This window comes from Chroicocephalus ridibundus, chromosome Z (assembly GCF_963924245.1).
Source record: "Chroicocephalus ridibundus chromosome Z, bChrRid1.1, whole genome shotgun sequence".
Classification (NCBI taxonomy): Eukaryota; Metazoa; Chordata; class Aves; order Charadriiformes; family Laridae; genus Chroicocephalus; species Chroicocephalus ridibundus.
In genome coordinates, this window is record NC_086316.1 from 78259181 (window position 1) to 78280161 (window position 20981).

At 38.0% G+C, this 20981-nt stretch overlaps 1 protein-coding gene across 10 annotated transcripts in view; it reads right to left on the minus strand.

The window, feature by feature from the left end:
* The window catches only part of CELF4 (CUGBP Elav-like family member 4), a 712910-nt gene that overhangs the window by 612233 nt on the left and 79696 nt on the right, over window positions 1-20981 (minus strand). For all 10 annotated transcript variants that reach the window (XR_010069051.1, XM_063319988.1, XM_063319989.1 and 7 more), the window contains exon 2: window positions 8054-8136. Coding sequence is in view for 9 of the 10 variants with exons in the window: in XM_063319988.1 (XP_063176058.1) it covers window positions 8054-8136 (83 nt within the window). In the remaining variant the exon portion in view is untranslated. The remainder of the gene's footprint in view (window positions 1-8053; window positions 8137-20981) is intronic.

Here is a 20981-nt window from a genome sequence, read left to right on the forward strand (position 1 = left end):
TGTAAGTGGAGAGATGGGACAGTTTTTGCCACTCCCAAAAGCATTGCAGCTCAGCTAGTTATTTAAAAGGTGTTCTTAACTTTAAACACAGCTTTAAGCTTAATGCACAAATCATGCTCTTAGACTATTGAGTAGAGGATACTTTTAAAAGATCTGCAGCCAGTGGTTGGATTTCACATGGTAAGGCTTGTAGTCTGTCTACGTTGCAAATGAGTCCGTTATCAACCTGCGTAGATGTTTCTAACCTACATAGCATAAGTAGCACTAACAGAAATAATGTTTCAGGCAAGTTTCAAGTCCTTATTGTATAATCACCCCCCAGGAATTACAGTCATGGAATGTAGTTTCTCCACAACATTCTAGTCTGGAGTTTGTGTTTTCATTGCTATTATACATGTTATTTAAATTAAACTAGACCAAGACACACCTCTATGGATTTAAATTATAATAATTTTGGTGGTGGACATACATACGCTTGTGTATGGTCTTCAACTTTTGTACTTTAAAAAACAATAAAAATTACTTTTGTCTCGCTGAGTATCTGAAAGATTTAAAGACATGTATACATGGGATGAAGAAATATAGGGCAGACAGCTTACACCAGTGTAAGCTATGAGTAGTACAGCTACCACTGGTAAACTTGGTAAGCAGTAAACTGGTATAGGTGGGCATACTGCCACAGGTGGAAGTCCAAATGATATAATTATACAGCATCTTCATCTAATTGCTTTATTGAAAGCTTACATTGGCCTTGCATTACAGATCACTGTCAGCACATGCTTCTCCATTACTATGTAGCACAAATATGGGAAGTGGTTGTTTATGGAAAGGTTAGCCTACGAACAATGACCTCTGGACAAGGTAATGCCACATAGTATCGCCCATATGACCGAACAGATGAAAAGTAAACTAACTGCTAAAGGGTGCCTCTTCGTTTCTTTATCTGTCTCTCTGTGACTGAGAACACAGGATGAGAAGCATAGAATTACTGCTTGCAAGTTATTCCTTAGCATATCCCATCATCACTTGAATCAGTAGGGTGATGCAACTGGAAACTCCAGTGTTTAAGGTTCATTAGTATCTAATGTCAAACACTGTTGAAACACCAAGAAACCAACCATCTTTAATGCATATAGTTTGGAGCTGGGACCTCTCTCTAGTAAAAAGCCCATGGGAGCTACTAAGTGGCCCAGCAGGTGTCAGGGATGCTCAGCATTTTTTGAGATCAGATATTCAGAAGCAAAGATTCTTGGTAGAAATATGCTTCCTCATTTAGAGCTATGGTACTGTTCAAGATGACATCATTTCAGCAGTGACAAATATAGCTGAGTCTGCGCTTTCCTACGCCATATAAATCCCTTGACCTCAATCAGATCACTGCTGATTTACACTTGTGTAAATGAAGTCAGAATCAAACCCATGGCATTCACAAATGTAGGCCAGAGTAAGCATTACTCACAGACAAGAGACAACCCTTCAGAGGAAGGAAAAAAGATCATTTTCATGCAAATATCCTTATAATAAGGAACAAGAGATAGAAATAAGAGTATGAATGAAATGCAATCAAGAACTGCTCTGCGATCAGATTTGCTTCTAACTTTATGATGCTGCATCAGCTGCTCTTAAAGTAGCTTAAGCCCAAAATTTGACCTACCTGAAACTTGTTATATATAATTTTTCATCAGGGATCTCTGAGATAACTCAATCCCTAGGCTTGGCTTTGAAGGTAGCTGAAGGTGCACAGTTACTTGCAGGATCTGAAAAGATTCGATTGCTGTGTTCTATGAAAATGGAAACTTTCTCTTTTTGCTGAGATACAGGTTTGCCCTCAAATCGTTACACATTATCTATTTATTTATGCATAAACAGTGGCATTATGGTTTGGAGAATAGGGACCCTTTGATGGGAGGTAAGCTTGACTAGCCTATGGGAGTTTACTGCTATGCATATAAATGAAGCCATACATACAAATATGCAGAACAGATAAGTGAAAATATACAGCATCTCTTTAAAATGAAATACTTTGATTGCTCCAATCACAAGAAGCTGTAAAACTACCCTGAAGAATTAACAGCCTCAGTACATGCTAACTACATCCATCATAAATTCGTCTTTAGTTTCTGTTATCATATCACTCTCTCTTGGGACCCCCAGTCCTGTCATCATTTGCCCTTTATAATTTATTCAGCTTGTACTTGCCTGAATCCTTTCTACTTATCATTCATCTTTACAGTTGTACATAAAATTAGATTGATCCTCCTATGGCAGACACGTCAGAGAGAAAAGTTGTCATTGAATAACACATAAAGCAAATGAAGGTCCAGCAAAAGCTTTTGTTGAATAACTTGGAAATCAGCCCTGGAGAGCCCAAAGGTGTCAAATTAGAAAGACAAGAAAACACTGCCTTTATAATTTGTTTTCTGCACACCGTTTTCAATTGCAACCTAATTGCAAACACAACTGAGAAGCCTTGTTCCCATTTTGCATATCAAGCGAAGCTTGGTTAGCCACCACAAATGTGATGAATACACCAGCCTCAGCTGAGATAACAGCATGCGTCCAACACACTGGTTCTGTCAGAATGCTCACACTATACCCTTTTCCTCCAAAGCTCTTTGGACTGGGTGGCAGAGAGAGAGAGTTTACTTTGTATTCTAGAGGCTGCTGTATAGGGATACAGAAGCCAATCTTTAACTAGTGAAATGGAACTTTAATGTTTACCAAGCAGATAGGACCCAGGTGTTTCATCTCATCTGGTGAACAGAACGGCACTCTCAAACTACAGGGTTTTTTAGCAAATGGAAAATGCATATGGTTTCCTCTCCCTCTTTTGTCCCCTCCTTTCTCCAAAGCAAGATCCAAGTCATTTTACTGGCTGGTCAGTCAGAAGGAGGAAACAAGGGGTAAAAAAAAAATAATAAAAAAAAAAATCTTTTTAACCATGACATTGACACCCAAAAAATTTAAAGCACTGGAGGATTTCTACAGGACTGGTTTTTGCAAGTCTTTTACCTCAAATCTGTTTTTATTCCTTTTCATCTTCATTTTTAACTTCAGAAAACAGACATGTTTCTCCCAAGGGAACAATTAAATGTGTTTTCTTTCAAAATCTAAAGGGCATGGTGAGCAGACTGTGTGTTCAGCAGGCTACTTTAATCAATGGAACCCATCCAGCCTGCCACTGCTGACCAAATTGCAATTTACATTGGTAGAGAAAACTTTTGAAATGGGAAGGTGTGGGAATATAATACCATTTTTGGCATAGAAAAGTGTGCAGGGTGATACGTGCTTTAATGATTTTCTAAAAAGCTTTTGGAAAAATCTTTGAAACATTAAAAAAAAGACAAGGAGATTGTAAAATTACAGCAATGTCTGCTTGAATGGTGAAATTCATGCTATATGCACAGGACTTCTGAAGTCCACATGACAATTATGACTCATTTTTGCCTTAAGACAAGGATTCCAGAAGGGCTAGATTTTACAAGACACCCTGTCTCCTCCCACCTCCCCATGCTCAGTTGTCTTTCCTCACATATACATAAGAATTTCAGCTGGATAAGACCAGTAGCATTGACCTTTTTTTTATATACTTTTTTTTTAAACTAAGCACAACTTTAGTTTCATTAGAGAGGTGGGTTTTTGTTGTTGTTTGTTTGTTTGTTTAAAACTGGGTTTAATATGAGTTTTATGAGCTCACCTGTCTTACAATGTTAAAGATACATATTTTTGCATATGACGAATAAAGCAGAATACACTTTTTTCTGGATGGCAGAAGAGACAAAGGATATCACAACAGTTAAGAAGAAAACTAATTATGTTATGGACTGAAAAATTTTGCTGGCCAGTAGTACCACTCTCCCTTTCAGGAGGAATAGATACAGTAAGAAAACCCAGTCTATTTCCCAGCCTGAATAAGACCCACAGATTGCTGAGGTTAACAGTTTCCTAGCTACTTAATTTCATAGTTATTCTTTGCAAGTCTTACAGGGAGGTTTTAACATTATGCAAAGAGGCAGTGCTTCCAACCAAGGCACTATTCGCTCCCATTGCCTGAGAGAGCCGCAAAGAACTAGAAGAAAAAAATGCCGCTGTGCTTATCATACATGAGCTCAGTTTATTTGTGCTATAAATAAAAGTAGATCATGATAGCGTAATTACATTTCTCAGCATTATCCTCTGCCATTCGCTTCAGAAAGAAAAAAGAAAGGGGAGAAAAAGTTGGCTTCACTATAATTTGTAATCAAAATGACTACACTTAAAACATAATTTTATTTCCTTGATTTCATTTCCTGTGGAGCTTTCTGGGGCAAACAGATAACATTATACCAAATCTGCAGGCAGATCATTCTCACATCCCCTGCACTGTCATTGTGTAGATCACTTTCCCCTGCTCCCCGTGCTTTCCCCAAGACCATGGGCTGTGTTTTTGATATTGGATTTTATCATCAAAAGATATATCAGCAGCAGAAATCCCAAGAGTGAAACAACTTTTACTTTCTCTACTTTCTCTCTCTTGCTCCCCCAAATTACTCTTCCTTGCCTAATTTGGTTTTTATGAAGTTAGAGGTGGAAAAAAAAAAAAGAAAAAAAGAAAAAAAAAAAGAGTAGTTTCCCACTACGAAGGATTAGCACAGATTATGGTGAACAGTGTTAATTATAGGTGGGGAAAGAGAATAGTGCATCTCTCCAATCTGTTCTTGATTTCCCCCGTGTCTGTCTGGCTAGTAATAAGCCTCCTTTAATCTGGCAGTCCCCTTGGTGAAATCAGCACCACGGACAGCAATATTGATTGCTTCTGAGAAACCATCACAGCTGCTCAACCAAATTACCTTTGATATGTGACCTTTAATGTAATTACTGCAACATCAAAGCATTTCTATAAATTATTAAAGAACTAATATACTTCATCATCCAGCTACTCTATTATATGTAAAATAAACAATCACAAGTAAACGCTAGAATTTGAATTGTCCAGCACTCCTGAAGTGCTCTTTACACATACATACACACCCTTTTACGTTAACCTTCAGTTTTAGGCAAGAAAATTTCCAACCGTCCAAAACAGACTAATGCATTTAGATGAAGAGTATTCAGCTAATAATTTTATGTTTTACATTCCATTCTAGTTGGTTCAAAATATCTGTCATGATTCCTGCCCGCCCAAAACCAAAGTGCCGTAAAGACTTTATTAATCAACACATACCTGCTTGGAAGTCCTTTGATTATTCCACAAGATGAGTTTATGTCCCACATATAACATAGAAATATGTGAAACATATTTCTGTCATCTTACAAAGCACATCCAGAAAGTAATTACTGTAAAATATGTGCATGTAGCCACTCCACTAAAAACAAAGTGATACATAGCTAAGAGGCAAGGCGCCTGAATCTGGACAGAAACTCCTCATGCCTCACCATTTCCATACATTAGCATTCATGTGCATACTATTAAAAATGACTCAATTCTGTGCTTTATAGTACAAAGAACGCAAACAGCAATATTGCAAGAGCAGGCAAATACACAGTTTACTGGGGGATGGTAAAGAAGTGTTGTGATTCAATGGCTTACTCAAACAGTACTGTTTTCTTTTTTCCTATACCAGGTTTGTTAATTATTTTTGATACCTCCTCAGTATTGCTGTTTGTGTCACAGACAGTAAAGGGTCAAGAGAAGGTGTTATATATGTATCATTTGTGAACTCATGTGAATGAGGACTTAGACCCCTGACCTTCCGAGTGCTTTTTATTTTATGGTGATGAACTATGCTTGATATTGTTGGTGCATGTTATCAAAAACAGTCAGGTAAATCATAAATAATTCTCTGCTGCTCACATAGGAACCATAAAACTGTATCCAGGCATGATAGTTTATCAAGAGACAAGGCTGGTTTCCTTAAATAAACTACAGTGACATCATTCAGAAGATGAGTTCAGAAACTTGGCAGAAAGCTGTATGCAGAGGGTTTGCTGGTGGAAAGTAAACCTTTATCCTGAGACAAACAGAACTGGAAATGAAAGAGATGGAAGAAGTCAGTGCTCAGAACTCCCAAAAACCTGGTTGAGGTTTTAGGCAGAGGATTCATCATTCCCAATTCAATCAGATCCTGATGTGTCACCTCAAAGTGCAAAACAAAACAAAAAATAAGCCTTCTGAAGTCAGCATGTTCAGTATGGTCTATATGTGATAGAACCGACATAAAGCAAAGAAGAATATTTTGCCTGTAGCCTATAATCAGTCAGTATAACCTCTGAAGGAAGTCTTGATCCTAGTGAAAAAGCTGGTTGAATTTTGCCACTGTTCAAGTCACGAGTTTTCTCTTTAAGAGTTTTGTGATTTGAAAGCTTTAAAATTCAGACTGAGATTCAGAACTGTGGACGTATAAAAAAGTAAAAAAAAAGAAAACCTAAATCATCACTCCCCAACTCTGAACCCTTAGTCTCACTGACCCAGTGTCTTGAAGATATTCCCATCACACAGCTTCAGCATGAGATTTTAACCTCATAGGGAAGATATGAGTAAATGATCTGGCTCCTAGTGAGGAGAGCAAACAGCCTCAGTGAAAAATATTAGAATTCCAATTAGTATCTTTTAAATACACAATACTCTATTCATCACAAACATAACTCTAGTTTTGATAAATACATATTTGATTTCAAGCATTTTTGCTTGAAGAAATATTCTTCAGGAAATTTCAGGTAAAATGTTACCTGAAACATCTCTATTCAAAATATTTTCATTTTTTTCTGCATCCAGTTCTATACTTCAGAGGAGAGAGAAGTAGAAAGAAAACATCACTTGTTAGGGGGAAAAAAAAAAAAAAAAAAAAAGAAAAGAAAAAAAAGGAAAAAGCTAAACCCCAAGACTCAAGTTACTTTCAATCTGTGGCTAACGGGTTTCTAGAAAAAAATAATTCAGAGGGAGTTGTCAGCTGACAGAAATATATTTTTAGGGAATGAAGTATGTATATATTTACATAAGGTATGGCCTTTAAAGCAAAGATAGATGTAGATGAGCAAGTGCGTGGGCATCTCCATACTGGCAAGGTGGCATAGAAATAGGTAAATAGACCCAGGATGATGGAAACAAGCAGAGCAGAATCAACACTTTCTTCAGAAACATAGAGCAAGTGATGTGTCTTAGGTTTTGTGGAAAGGTAGGTTATTGGTATGCAGGGCTCAGTCATTCAACACGAACTAATAAAGGCAGACTTTTGTATCAATTTCCTCTCAGTTTAGATGCAACCTGGAGCCCTCAGGATCCCACTTTTAATTACTCGATCACTGACTTTTCTGTTGTGGTGAAACCAGCGCTTTTCTAGCCACAGGAGTGCTGTACTCGACTGTTTCCGATCCATGTAACCTGGCTGAATCTAAATAGTCTCTCTCTCTCTCCCTCCTCCTGGTTACTGCTAAACTGGAAAACCATCCCAGCAAGGCAGGTCTTCCCCATATAATGCTGATTCTATTTTTAGTTCTGCTTGTGTTGTCTGAACCTTAGATCTTGCTCATGTGAATAATTTTCCTCATTATCTTGTGTTCATCTCTCCTCTCTCTTCTCCTTGTCTCACCGCCTTTCCAATCTGCTACAGCTGCTTGAATACTAAAGTAACTGAGTCAAACCACTTTGTCATCAGGAATATGTTTTCATTTTGTGATAACTCAATAATGTGATCTGTTTCTTGATTTCTTGCTGCCACACCTTGCTTCAGAGAAGGAAAATAGTAAGAGGTTGCACCTGGTGAGGGCTTCTAATATTTCATTTTAGTGGTCAGAATCCTAAAGCCTTTCCTCAGCTGAGTAAGGCTGGTAGAAACCAGCATATAACCAGTTAATTACTGTTTTCCTGACTCCCAATAAGAGCAAAAAGCTTTTCATTTTATGCATGGAAACCGTTTGGGTGGGTTGGTGGTATCTTGATTTTATTAGCACAATGCAAATAGTGAATCATCCAAGCAACTGGAGACATTATGCTTCCAAACCCAAGATAAGAAATCCATATGTAACCCATTTTAGATTTTTTAAAAAAAGAAAAAAGGTATCAATCTGGACTCACCCCTGGCAGTGTCTTCTGTTCGTGCAGTGCACTCTGGGCCTTTAGAGCAGACTCCCTTTCGCAGTATGTTAGGAAGGCACAGCCTGTAAAAAAAAGGCAAAACCTCAGTAAGCACAGTGCTTCAGAGGGGATCTGTTTAAAATTGAGACATAGAGCAAACCACTTTCCTGTCATCACCCCATTCCCAGTAAAAAAATAATAAAAATCTCCCCTTAGTATGTAGTAGTAAAGAGTCAAGAAATGAAGCAACCATCGCTTCCTCTTGAGCCCCGATGAAAAGGGAGCAGTAGCGTGGCTGTGAGTACTTATTTTCATGCAGAGGGCTGTACAGGATTAGGGATCTCAAAGAACCCACATGGTGACAAGGTGGGGCATGAGGTCCCACTCTTACTCCAGCAGCAGCACTGGGAACAAGCCCCTTAGTGACATATCATGCCGAATGTCTCATGCCTTTCTTTTGTACCAAGTACTTCAAGTAAAGGGCACACAAGGACTTGGGACTTCCTACTGCAGGTGACTACACGTATTGCTTAGCCTGACTTGCATCCACAAGTAACCTCCCTGTTTGCATCACACCAGAAAGCCACCACACTGCACTTGCTGCTGCAAGGGCTTATTGCTTCCAGCCATGCATACAAAAACAACTACAGAAAAGCCCAAGCAATCAATTCACAACACCCATGTTGCTTTACAGGTCATTAGAACTTCAGAGGTGCTCCAATGCAGCATGTCTTTGATTCTTCAAAAAAGTTTTCTTATCAACTACAAAGGCTAAAGCCCTGTCATGGTAGGGCAGAACAAAAACCCCACTTTGCCTTCTCTCCCCACCTCCATGCTTGCCTTCTGGTAAATCTAGTCAATGTTGTAATGTCTTACACCAGTTGTGTGTGTGTCTGATGTGATAAGATTATTCTTTCTTACTGCACTATACTGAAAACCTGCCAGTTCCTGCAGCAAAAGAAGTGCTTGTTATGCAGAGGACATTTTCTCTGAAGTTGCTACAGAATGTCCGCAACCTCGCCGGCTCCTTAAAATGGAGGTGTCATATCTTTCATGGTTCAGGCAGAATGTCCATCAAACTGTGGGCATCTTCCAAGAGTAGCACAGGTAGAGAGACTGCCAAAGAAACAAACGTGTCCCATAACCTTATCTTGACCCACCCACCTTCTCCCCATGCATATAAAAAAGTATGCAACAGGTGAGTAAACAGTAACCTATAACATTTTTTCAGCTCCAGTCACCACTGTGGTATTTTTGTCCATAAAATGTTCACTGTTTTATCCAAGTTGTTTCCTCAGGCAATATTACTGAAGAAATATGAACTTGTTCTTTTCTTCTTTACAATGTTTTTAATAGATTAGTAGGCACAAAGGACTAGGGAGATTTTTTTTTTTCTATAAACATGCATATATATTTTCTTGAAGATTGTCTTGTGGAAGTCACCATACTCCTCTCACAATGCAATTACAAGCTGGATGAATGTTTCAATTGGGCATGGGGAAAAAAGCCCTATTTTTCCCTATTTCTTACCCTATATTCCTTTCTGAAGGTCTTGATCTTTTCAATTTATCCAAGCCAATCACATTTGTTATGTCTTAATCATTGAGACTCAGAAGCAGAAGTTGATAATCAAGGAAGGAGAACTGAACAACAGCAAAAGTTTGCATACCCTAATGGGAATTATTTGGATTCATTCCTCTCTAACTTTAAATGGATGAGTTTTCAGTTAATCTGCATCTACCAGAGAAGAGGAAGAAACTGTGGCAGCATATACAGCCAGTAGAAGTAATGGATTGAAAAGGATCCTTAAAAGTCACCCATAGCTTTATAATCAAATGGAAAACTGTGCTTAAATTTAATTTCACTGCTAAATCACGGGCTGAGGCCTCTCTGTTGACTAGACACAATAAGAAAGTCTCCCTTTAGTAGCAGACGTGGAGCAGCTGATACAGTCTAATTAGGCACATCATAGTGCACTGTTATAGAGATAAACTATGCAGTGTAAAGCTCCCATAATGATAGCTATATTATTATCCTCATTGTGATGGCCATGACAAGAGTTCAGGGTAACAGTGTCCTGCAACTCCTGTCATATCATGACTGTAATGCAGGCTGAGTAGACAGAAGACTACTCCTCTCCCAAGGAGCAAAGTTTCTTTCCAAGATCCACGTAAGGTGTGAGTGTGAGCAAGTTCTCATGAGGGAGAAACCTCCATTAAGTCCTCTCCAAACATGTTTGCAAAAGTAGTAGAAGTAACAAACTCCCAGAAACAGCACTTAGTAGAATGCATCCAAACATCACTGATTTTTCAAACAAGGTGCTAAGTACAGAAAGATGTTGAAATGAAAAAGAAGATATCAAGTCTCCCATATGGGCAGACAAAGAAAAAATATGTTTTTCAGGAACAAAAAAATAGTTTGTGGAGGTGTCTCTTTTTCTCTTGCTCCTCAAAAATATCACGTACATAAATTACACTCTATTCTACTCTTTTTGGGCAAAAAGTATTTTATTTAGGAAACACAATACCTCATTTATTTTAAGAATATCCTGATTGCTTAAAGACAGTAAGAAGTTCCTTTCCAGCAATGGTCAGATGGAATAAAGTAGATCTTAAAGTTCATAATAGGCCTCAAATCTGAACTGGAAAAGGCCAGTTCATGGGTTTTTTTGTCTTCCCTTTACTTATGATAAGATTGCTCTATAAAGCACAAACCCAGCATCAGCCATCAGCTAGAGCAGTATTTTTCAAATTAGCACGTGGCTTGTGATAAAACAATACATCTGTATTATTCCACCCTACAAGAATTTCCATATTTCAGCTCCTTGTGCATTAGGATAAAAGGCAATAAGATTTCTCCCTGCCCTTAGAAACATCATAATACTTGATCTGTCCTTTGTATTGTGGTGCTTAATGGAATTACAACTGTAGCACTGATTTCAGGTGTTACTTTTCCTAGGCTACCTCTTTCAATATGTGTATGTATGACCCCTCCAAAGGATTCTTCCTTCCTGGAGAATGTTTCTTAAAGAACAGAGCACTGAACACTCAGGTTAACACTATAGGATACAAAACCCAAAACAACTGAGTGTTGAAATAATGTCATATGAAATAGCTGTATTAGTCTTTACAAAGAAAAGTGAAACTAATGAAAAAGGTTATTTTTTTCATTTTGATTTCCCAGATGGAAAACAATTTCAGAACAATTAATTTTCCCCACTGAAACTTTTGATTGCGTACAGAACCACTTATTTCTCTGAAAACAAAACAAAACAAAACATTTTATTAGTAAACTCTTACATAGCTCAACTTAACAGCTCACTTGCCATCAGCTGTTTGGGCTGGATGTGAATCTGATTTCTGGATGAAAGGCTTCATATTCCATGACAAATCATTTGTACCATCTAGCTTCTTGGAACAGCCTATGTTCAACAGTATAATGAGTATTTCTGAACACATCTCTTAAGGAAAGATAGAGTGAAGGCTATGCACTATTTCTGTCATCTACCGGATGATAATGACTGAGTGAGTAAAGTGCTTCAGAATTATATCTGAATTTGAACAAAAAAAAATATCTAATTGACTAATTATTGATAATGAAGGACTTCCTCCTAGCTGTTCCTAATTTAAATTCCATTTCTCTCAAACATGCCAAGTTTTCCAGACATATGTCAATCAGCTAAAAGATTCTTTGTGTATTTCCAGCTGTTCATTTCCTACCAGTGGACAGCTCTTTGGGCTAGCGCATAAACATCTGGAAACTCCCAGCTGGCAATTAACTCTCCACCTATTGAACTGCAGTCTCTTGGAAACATGAGGATGTATCAAGTGGTCTCCTGGGAAACAAGGTTGTTAAAGAGAAGGGGGAAACAAAAACAAGAGCTTGAGATGGAAAAACAACAACAAAAAAACTATAAAAAGAAAAAAAAAAGCTCTATTTTAATTTTACCTCCAGGGAATTCAGTAACGTAAATAATAATTGCATGGAATACAGATGGATAATGATTGCACTTATGGCAACTTCAACCCCACAGTAAGTCTCCTGGAGATTTTGCACAAGTCTGGGAGGCAAAACAGTCAGGAGACACATTCTGAGCTGAACAGAATAATTCTGGAAACTTAGAATCATTTCACCCCACTAGTATTCAGTTCATCCCGGGACAAATGAAAACAGAGTCTTTACACTTGACATATCAATGCTTATCACTTCAGTGAATCAGCTGACTCTCAGTCTCTTTAAACCAGATAAGTAGTTCTGACCAGTTAAAAAGCTCTGGCCAGCTAACTCAAATTTCGCCATTTATAGTTAGTTATCTTAAGGTCTACTTGACCTAGCATACAGTCGAGGAATAAAGCTTTGGAGAAACCTTTGCTTTACATTGGGTGTAAGAACTATGCACAGCCATACCAGGTGCAGGCTTTTAGCTTCAAGGTTGCATCTTCACAACATCAGATTCCACCTGCTACCTCTAACCTCCCAGTTACCTCAAGTATATTCATTATCTGTACATAAATTAATCCTTGCTATATATGGTGGGAGATGAAGATGATGCATACTGGGGGTCTATTAATAACTGTAATTAAGGGCTTTTTCCCCCTTTCTTGTTTTATTCTGGCAGAGCGCCACATGTATCCTGGCACAGTTTCTCCTCTTTACCCATTGTTTAGATCAAAGAACAAGCACTTAGTGACTTATGACCCCTTCTTCGTGTGATGTGTTATGGTGACAACTTATGATTTTATTAGAACTACATAGCCTCACACAAAGCATGCCTTTAGCTTTTCCATACAACTTGATCCAGAGGCATTGTCTAAGAGCTAGACCATAACCATGATCATTTCCAGGTATTTGCTGTCTGTCTGAACAAGGCATTAAGGGTCAGGTCTAAAACTAGTGAAAAAAAACGCTTTATACACTTCAACAGGCTTTGGGGAAGGGGCCCTTAATCTTTCTGGGCCTATGTTTACTTTTTGGCATTACAAGGGAAAATTAAAAAGTTTGTTAGGTGCTTTAAGACTCTTGGATAAAAGCCGAGAACTAAAGCGGACTCTGAGCTCAGGGGTGTAAATCCAGTCAAGGGGAGAGCTTGCATGTAACTCAGCAGAACTATGCAATTACACCAACATAAAATTAGGTTCATGATTTGACCCATAATCTATTGCCTCTCTCAGAAGAATCCTTGGCTCAGACACTGACCTCAGCTAACTTGGTGATAATCCAGAACAGTTAGGACAACCCTAGATTTTGAGAAGGCTGTGGTGTAAACCAGTTTTGGTTTCACAAAATTTTTTGACTGTAGAGTATGCACCCAACCAGTTATCACAGCTCAGCTGACAGGCAATAACTTCTGAAACAACAGCCCTTCCGACAACTGTAGATAAAATCAGAATCATTCCCTAAGAAAAGATAAAACTATCCCAAGGCCATCAGATTTTTTGTTAGTTTTTCTTCTTTGAGTCCGTTAACTAGCTTCATGCTCTTAGTTACAATAATATTAATTGACTTTAACAGTGAGGTTTCCTAAATTGGCCATCCTATGTTATTTTATCTTAGAGTCCTGTATAGCGTATGAATTGGTGAACAAGATACCCTTCTGTTAACAGTTGCTCAAGAAAGAGCAAAGAAATCAGTTCATAGTGTCTACTACTGTAGAACCTTTTCTCCTACCAACTTTAATGTACCTAACCTCCCAAAACCCCAAGGCAGAGAAGCCAAGAGCTTTACTTACAGCAGCACACTATGGAGCTAAAGACAGCAAACTGCAATTCTAGCACAACTCTCCAAGACCTTCATGCTGTATACAGAAAATGGAGGCGAGTAATAATGTTGCATACCTTAGAGCACATGCTAGTTCTCATGTCTAATTTAAGAATAGCTACAGTCTTGTAGACGAGCTGCTTTGAGAGCAAAAAAACTTGCATCCCTTGGAAATAGGAACTATCAAGTGGCCACAGGTCTGAGAATGTCATTTGGTGGTGCTTCAGTCTCTCTGTGCCCTAATTACCTTTAGAACATTTAGAACAAAGTGTACAAGTTATCTGTGGTGGACCAGGGGTCTGTCCCCCATCTTCCAAGCTCTAGGTTTGTGTTTAAGAGAGCTCTCCCTCTGAAAATAAAACAGTTCCTTGCTTCAGGATGCAGGGACCTGTTACACAGAGAAAGATTGTAACACTTAAGAAAACTCCTGCCTTAAAATCAACATCTCAGATTATGTCTCCCAGCTAGGATTTCAAAGTGAAAAAGAAATCTTTTTTCACTTTAACTATCCTAGCTCTACATGTCTCGTTTTGAAACAATTCTCATTTGCTCTGTCTACAGTGAACTGCCCAAGGTTTAATCACTTGAGGGTTTCAGAGATTGAGCTGAATTTTCTTGAGGGGGACACAATCAATAAAGACTTTTGGAACTGGAAATGTTTTATCCAATTTCTTCATCTGTTTCTCTCTCAGTGATTAACTACCTTCTGACAAAAGTTAACATCTTTGCTGGTAAAAACATTCACTTGGCTAGAACTTTCTTTCTCCATATCCCCTGCTGCACAACTACTGAACACTAACTGTTTAGAGAAAAAGATAGGAATAAAAAATCTTCCTAGATATCAGCTTCCCTGTCAATTATATTGCAAGGCAGATTAACATCCGAAATGCCCTGCTGTGTGGAATGTTAATTTTCTTTTTCCTCTTATGTTATTTTCCATTAACTATTATGATGCTGTGATTTTCTTACTATATATAACTTGATAGGGGTCTGTATGTAAAATCATACATAAGGCATGCTCATATACATCCACGAACCAATATTAAAAAAATAAATTAATTAATTAAGGGGCCAAATCTGGAAGCACAGAAGTTAACCATATTTACAGAATATTAGCTCACTCAAAATGCATTTGTCATATTTCAAAATGAGACATGGATACGCACAATCCAAATCAGAGTCCTTCCTCAGACTAAGCAGTGCTTAATTACATTTAGTAATGTCCAGGCAGACAGCAGAGAGACTTGAGTAACTGTCAGCGTATGTAAACGTTTCAAGAACACACAGACAATGGTTTCGTCTTGATTTTTGATAACAAGTAGGTTTTTAATGAAAATACCAGTTTTAAAAAGCTCATATTTCTCATAGGATGTTTCAATGAAATATTTCACTAAGAATTGTTTCACATCCCTGTGATGCAATTTCTGATCAAAGCCTACCGCAAGAGAAACTTATTTCAGGACAGTCAGTAGCCCAGACTCTAATCTGAATCAGGCAAGCAGTGTCTTAAACCCAGGACTTCTACATATCAGAGCAGAGTGCATTGTCACTGACAGACCCCTGAGGGTCCATCTCTATTTCTTCTTTGGTAACTCTACAGATACCTTGCCTCCATCCCACCGCAAAACTGGAAAGCTTTTGATGTCTCAAACTTCTTTCCTCAGGATGAGGGAACAGTTTCTGGCTGAAACTCACACAAGGATAAGTTTGTCCTGTGGTCTTGAAAGTTTCTTGCAAGTTGCTTTGAACCATCCTTTCCTGACTAGTATGCTCAAGATAAGGTATAAAATGAACCATTGATTTGACATAGCATACACAAGGTGTTGTTTTCCCATAACTGCCAACGTTTTAGCTTTAAATTTCATCCTGAAACCTCTAAGATACCTTTGATCATGTGAGCCCAGGACAACCCAAGATTCACTGCTCAAGTTTCTGCAAGTGTAGCCACCCAGAACATTTTACTTCCCAGAAAAGGTGTCTAATTCCCACACACAGAGCAAACCATCAATGAATAGACATCCCAATAGAGAAACAAGAATAATTACTGGTTAAGGTAGTTGTCAACTCAAGAGATTGCTGAAGAGAGGCCTAATAGGGCCTGCAAATATTTGATGCTTTGAATTACAATAGAAAACTTATTTTTAAACAAACCAGCCTCACTTCAGCTTCTTATTTGTTGCCTAATAACTGTAGACTCCATGTTGCAAGGAGAGATGCATCTCCTCAGACCCTATCCATCAAACAATTAGGGCATGCTTTTGATTTTAAAGTATAAAAAGGCTGACACTAAAGTGAAATTCATGATCAAGTGGTTTTCCAGGCCAAGCAACAGCATTCCCAGTATTTCAGAACTCAGTCACTGATGAGCAATCATGGCCAAACTCTAGGGATCACTTAAGTGAGGATGAGAATAAGTAGGTTCCAGCTTCTACTCTGTAAGGAAACATTAATTTTAAGTTAAAATCCTGATCACCTCTAAGCTTGGCTCACTTCAACCTACCTATTCAAAGACAAATCCAACATACTTCTGTTATCCATTTTATATTGCAACCTCAGAAAAAAAGTTAATAACAATTTAAAAATTATAATGAAATCTTCAAGTTTTCTTGTTTCCAGGGTGGTGATAAACAAAGGAAACATAGAAGGTGGGTTTTTTGTCTTGTGATTCACTGGTGAAAGTCAAGAATATAACTAGAAACAATCCTGCTGTTGAAACATTACGGCTTGCATTCAGACAGTTATGGGTTAAACCTCCTTAGAGTACATGCATTAATTAGGCTCTGTACCTGCTGTTCTGGGTCCTGCCTTTTGAATTCTTTCTATTGTTAGCAGCATATGAATAACTCAGTGGATTCTCTAAAACACTTATCTGTTTCAGAAACTTTCGCCCCTCTATTTTATTTTCGTTTTTCGATCCACTTCTTTTGGGAGACTTCTTCAAAAATTCACAACTAGTATCCGAGCTTATGCTACTGTTAAACAACATTCACTTTGAATGCCTTGTATCTTAACAAAACAATCCTAAAGAAAACCACCTTTAAACAAATTAGGCAGTTCTGCCACATACAACTTTTTCCAAGCCTTGCCTTTCTGCATCCACATAGGGTTGTTTTGATTTGTTTGTTGGTTTTTTTTGTTGTTGTTTTTTGCTTTTTATTCATTTGTTTGGTTTTTGATTTACTGCTCATTATATTTCACCAGGGTGAGGAACAGACTTTTCTTGGAAAATAACATCAACTTAGTGTACAGGAAATGTTAAAAACATAAGAAAAGTTAGAATTTTTACCCTTAAAAAAAATGTCAGGGCCATGCAGTGAACATCTTGTTGATAGCACCATCAAATGATTAGTTATTTATGCATTTGTCTCAGAAACAAGCAAGTAATCTGTTCTAAATGCAAACGTCTATGTTTTCCAGTCTCATATTCCTTCTTCTCTGAGACAGGGCATATGTGTCAATATATACTTCTGACATTTCCAGCTCAAGGTTGAAACCAAAAGACAATGAAACAACTGCAGGAAAGAGCTATTATTAGACAACTTCTGGCCCATTCAGAAGCAGACTATTGTCATTATCTAGCTGGAGTTATTGTTCTTACTGGGTTTGCCAGCCCATGTTTTTCCAATTCAAGAAGTTCAGATTCAGAGTGAACCTTTAAGACACCTCTCAAAATCAACCTCAATACCTTTCTCCTATTTATGATCAAGTTTTTCTCCTCACCTCATATGCAAGAACTGTAAACAGGACAACATTAGAATCTCTTTGCTAAGTTACACAGGGTTTTGTTAAGTTTAAATTCAGGTAAGTGCATCTGAAGCCACCTTAGGGCTTTTATGTTACAAATCAAATCAAAACCCACAAAGAATGTATTTCCAGATTCCAGCTGATATAGTAATGAAAATCTTCAAGCAGCAGCTGCTTCTACAAGATGATAATCCTGAGACTGGAAGTCTCCAGAAACTTGTAAGAGTCACAATATGAGCCAGAGAAAACTCTACAATACCAGCTGGCTTCATGAGATTTCTGGAGACAAATTTCAGCTGTCAGAACAATTAACATCCAGGCTCCCATAACCAGATGCTGTTTTCCATATGTTTTGACTTTGAATAGTTTCTTCTATCCTCTAAGTGATGTTAGGAGCAAACAAGTATTGTCTCTTATCTCCTATTTCTTTCTCCTTACCCTTCTTTCTCAATTTGACTTGTTCGTTAACTATAGGCAGTGGAATAGAATGAAGTAGGATCAAGTTCTGCAAGCAGCCAGAGATGAAGTAATATTAATCAACAGACCTCTCTATACTTAGGGCTGTGAACCACAAGACACATACTCTGTGTGTGTGCATGAGAAAGAAAGCAAGGTGAAATGAGGTGCTCTAGGAGTACGTCACGAGAAAGATGGGAAAGACTTCTCAAAAGTCCTACCTGTTATAGCACAAAGAAAGAGAGGGAGGTGCCAAGAACAAGGGCGTCCACTGCTTCTCTGGCAAAAAGCTCTAAGTTGAGCCATTGTTGCATTGTACAAGCTTGCTTATGAGCCTAGCTCAAGGATAAATTACTTAGGTACAAGACAAGGCATGCAAAGGCTGGAATAAGATTTAACTTCCTGTCCAAAGCCACACAAATAGTTTAGAGTAAAGGTCAGCCTTGAACTAAAACCTCCCAAACCTCCCAGAGCTATGAACCCCTATCAGTCTGTTTTTTTTAAATGTGGACAAATTCCTGTGTAGACTGACAAATACATTATGTCCTTAGTACATTCTCTCAAAAAAGGTGCACTTCCCCATCCCCTATTGCTGGACTGAGTTCCTGGGTATGTTAAAAACAAACAGTGTGTAAATTTAAGACTAAAATGTCCAATTTTTACAAAAGGTATAAGGATGTCATCTTTGAAGTGAAAAAGAAGCAGTGAAATTAATTACAGCAAGATCTGTGTAATTTACAAAGCTTCAGTGCACTGGGTTTAAAAGGGCTCTTGTCAGTGTGAAGTGAAGGAAGTACAATTTCCTGATGAATAGAGAACATAAGGTAAAGTGTGTAGTAATCACTACCGGAGAGATATTTTGATCTTTTTTTTTTTTTTTTTTTTTTTTTTGTTGATCAACTTAAAAATTAGTGAATAACGAGTATATAGTAGATTGCTTCAGTTAAACATTCAATAGAGCTCCCAGTAGAAATTTTTGTTTTGAGAATTGAATTCATATTAGGTTGGATGAACAGTGTAGCTCCCAAAGCATTGAGCACTGGCAGGAGGAATGTGCATGATAAATGTCTGTTGCATCAAGATGGAAGAGATATCTAGGAAAGCAGAAGATCTGATCTTAAATTTAAACAGTGCAGCAACAAAGATTTCACACATAAAGAGGAATAGAGAATTAATCTCAACAGATCCTAGAGGGTTCTAAGCCCCTTAATAATGTGCCCAGTCATCTCAATCCCTGCTGGGGAGGATTAGCCATGCCTAGCACCTTGCATGATTCGTATCTCAAAATACAGGTAGAGAATAGCCATAGAGGCAAGTATCTGAATGTTCAACAGCACATATGAAGCTGGAAGGCAGTAATGTCAAAAGACACTTTCAGATGACAGCGGACAATATCACATAAAATAGTGTGTATGTCACTTCCAGACCAAAGACACCTCCTTCCTTTGGTGTCAATAAAAAATCCACATCTAAAATGATCCTGTCAGCTATGATCATCTGGAAGTGTTCCAAAAGACATGGAAGGAAAAAAAGGAAAAGAAGAGATGGAATTTAGAGATAAGTAATAGAAATTCTTAATGGGCTGGAAGGACTGACTGAGGGAAGATCAAGAGAACTAAATATGTATATCTTAGGTAAATGATGACTCAGGGGGATAGATGATAACCAGCTACAAGCCTTGGAGGTGTAAACACAAAGCTCAGAGAAAGGTTGTTCAGGGTGATACTAGAGAATAATAACTAGGAGTAACAATACAAAATTCAACAATAGAACATTTACTGTGAGCATCAGGAATGCTTCCTAACTGTTGGGAATATCAGTGTTTGCTCACCCCGCACAGCCCCCAAGGTGGTTTTGCCTCTAACTGATGTTAGGAAGGAATATATTTAATTTAATTTTAATTTCAGTTTACATTTACGGGTGTAGTGCATGACCACATAACCTAAGTTTTTCCAGATCCTACAAGTTAAGGGACAATAGTAGAATAATCTCTTAAACGTGGTTGAGGGGTGTCAATGTGTGTGTGTGTTGGAGGCAGGAGTATAGAAAAGGCAGGGAAGGAAACGGGAGAAAGAAAAGTTAAACTAAAATGCCTCTCAGCGCAAACTTTTAACTCAGCAATTTTCCAACATCTTTCATGCCACTGTTCCACAGGAGTGTCCTGTAAACTGTTTGTCTCCCTATTCCACTGTGAAGCATAAGGAGAGAGAAATGCTTGTAACCCTAGAAGAAAATCAAGACCACAGATTCTTATGCGATTTAGGACAATTGCAAGTTATAAGATGGAAGTTTATGACCCTGCAGAAGGTAAAAGTAAACATTACTCACTGTCTCTCCCAGCCATTAGAGCAAATCAGTCCTTCATGGAACTTTTATTACTCAAGTCACTTGAAACCATGAACAAAAGTTAATACTGATCCAAGAGCAAAAACATTCAGAGGGCCTCCGCTTCCTTATTTCTTCCTATTTGTAACATTTACAATTTTATCCAACAGTTTAACACATTGTCTCACTCAAGAGAAAGCCCATTGTTGTTGAAAGTAAATCAGAATGTCAACAGACTGGCATGGAAAAATGTATTAAAATGCAATTCATCCATGGTCAGCTGGGCAATTGCCTACAACTTTTAAGGGGCTGGACTGAGCATCCAGTCCTTGACCAAGTTTTTCCTGAGTGTTGTATTTTTTTTATATTATAAAGAACAATTTCAGGGAAAAAACCCTGAGAATCAATTCTTAAAAAAGCAATTATAATTCTACTAGTTTTTTGTTGAAGTCTAATATGACACCTTGCTTGATATCTATTTCTCCACCGATTTAATATAGATGAGAGAAGCTCTAAACCAAGAATGAACACAAAGGCATTTCTGCAGCAGCACAGGACTATCAAACAGTTCCCAATGGGAAAGTATTCAAACTGTAGAGCAGTTTCCTCAAAAGAGGCTAGTGGAAGCCATTTTGCCCAAAACATT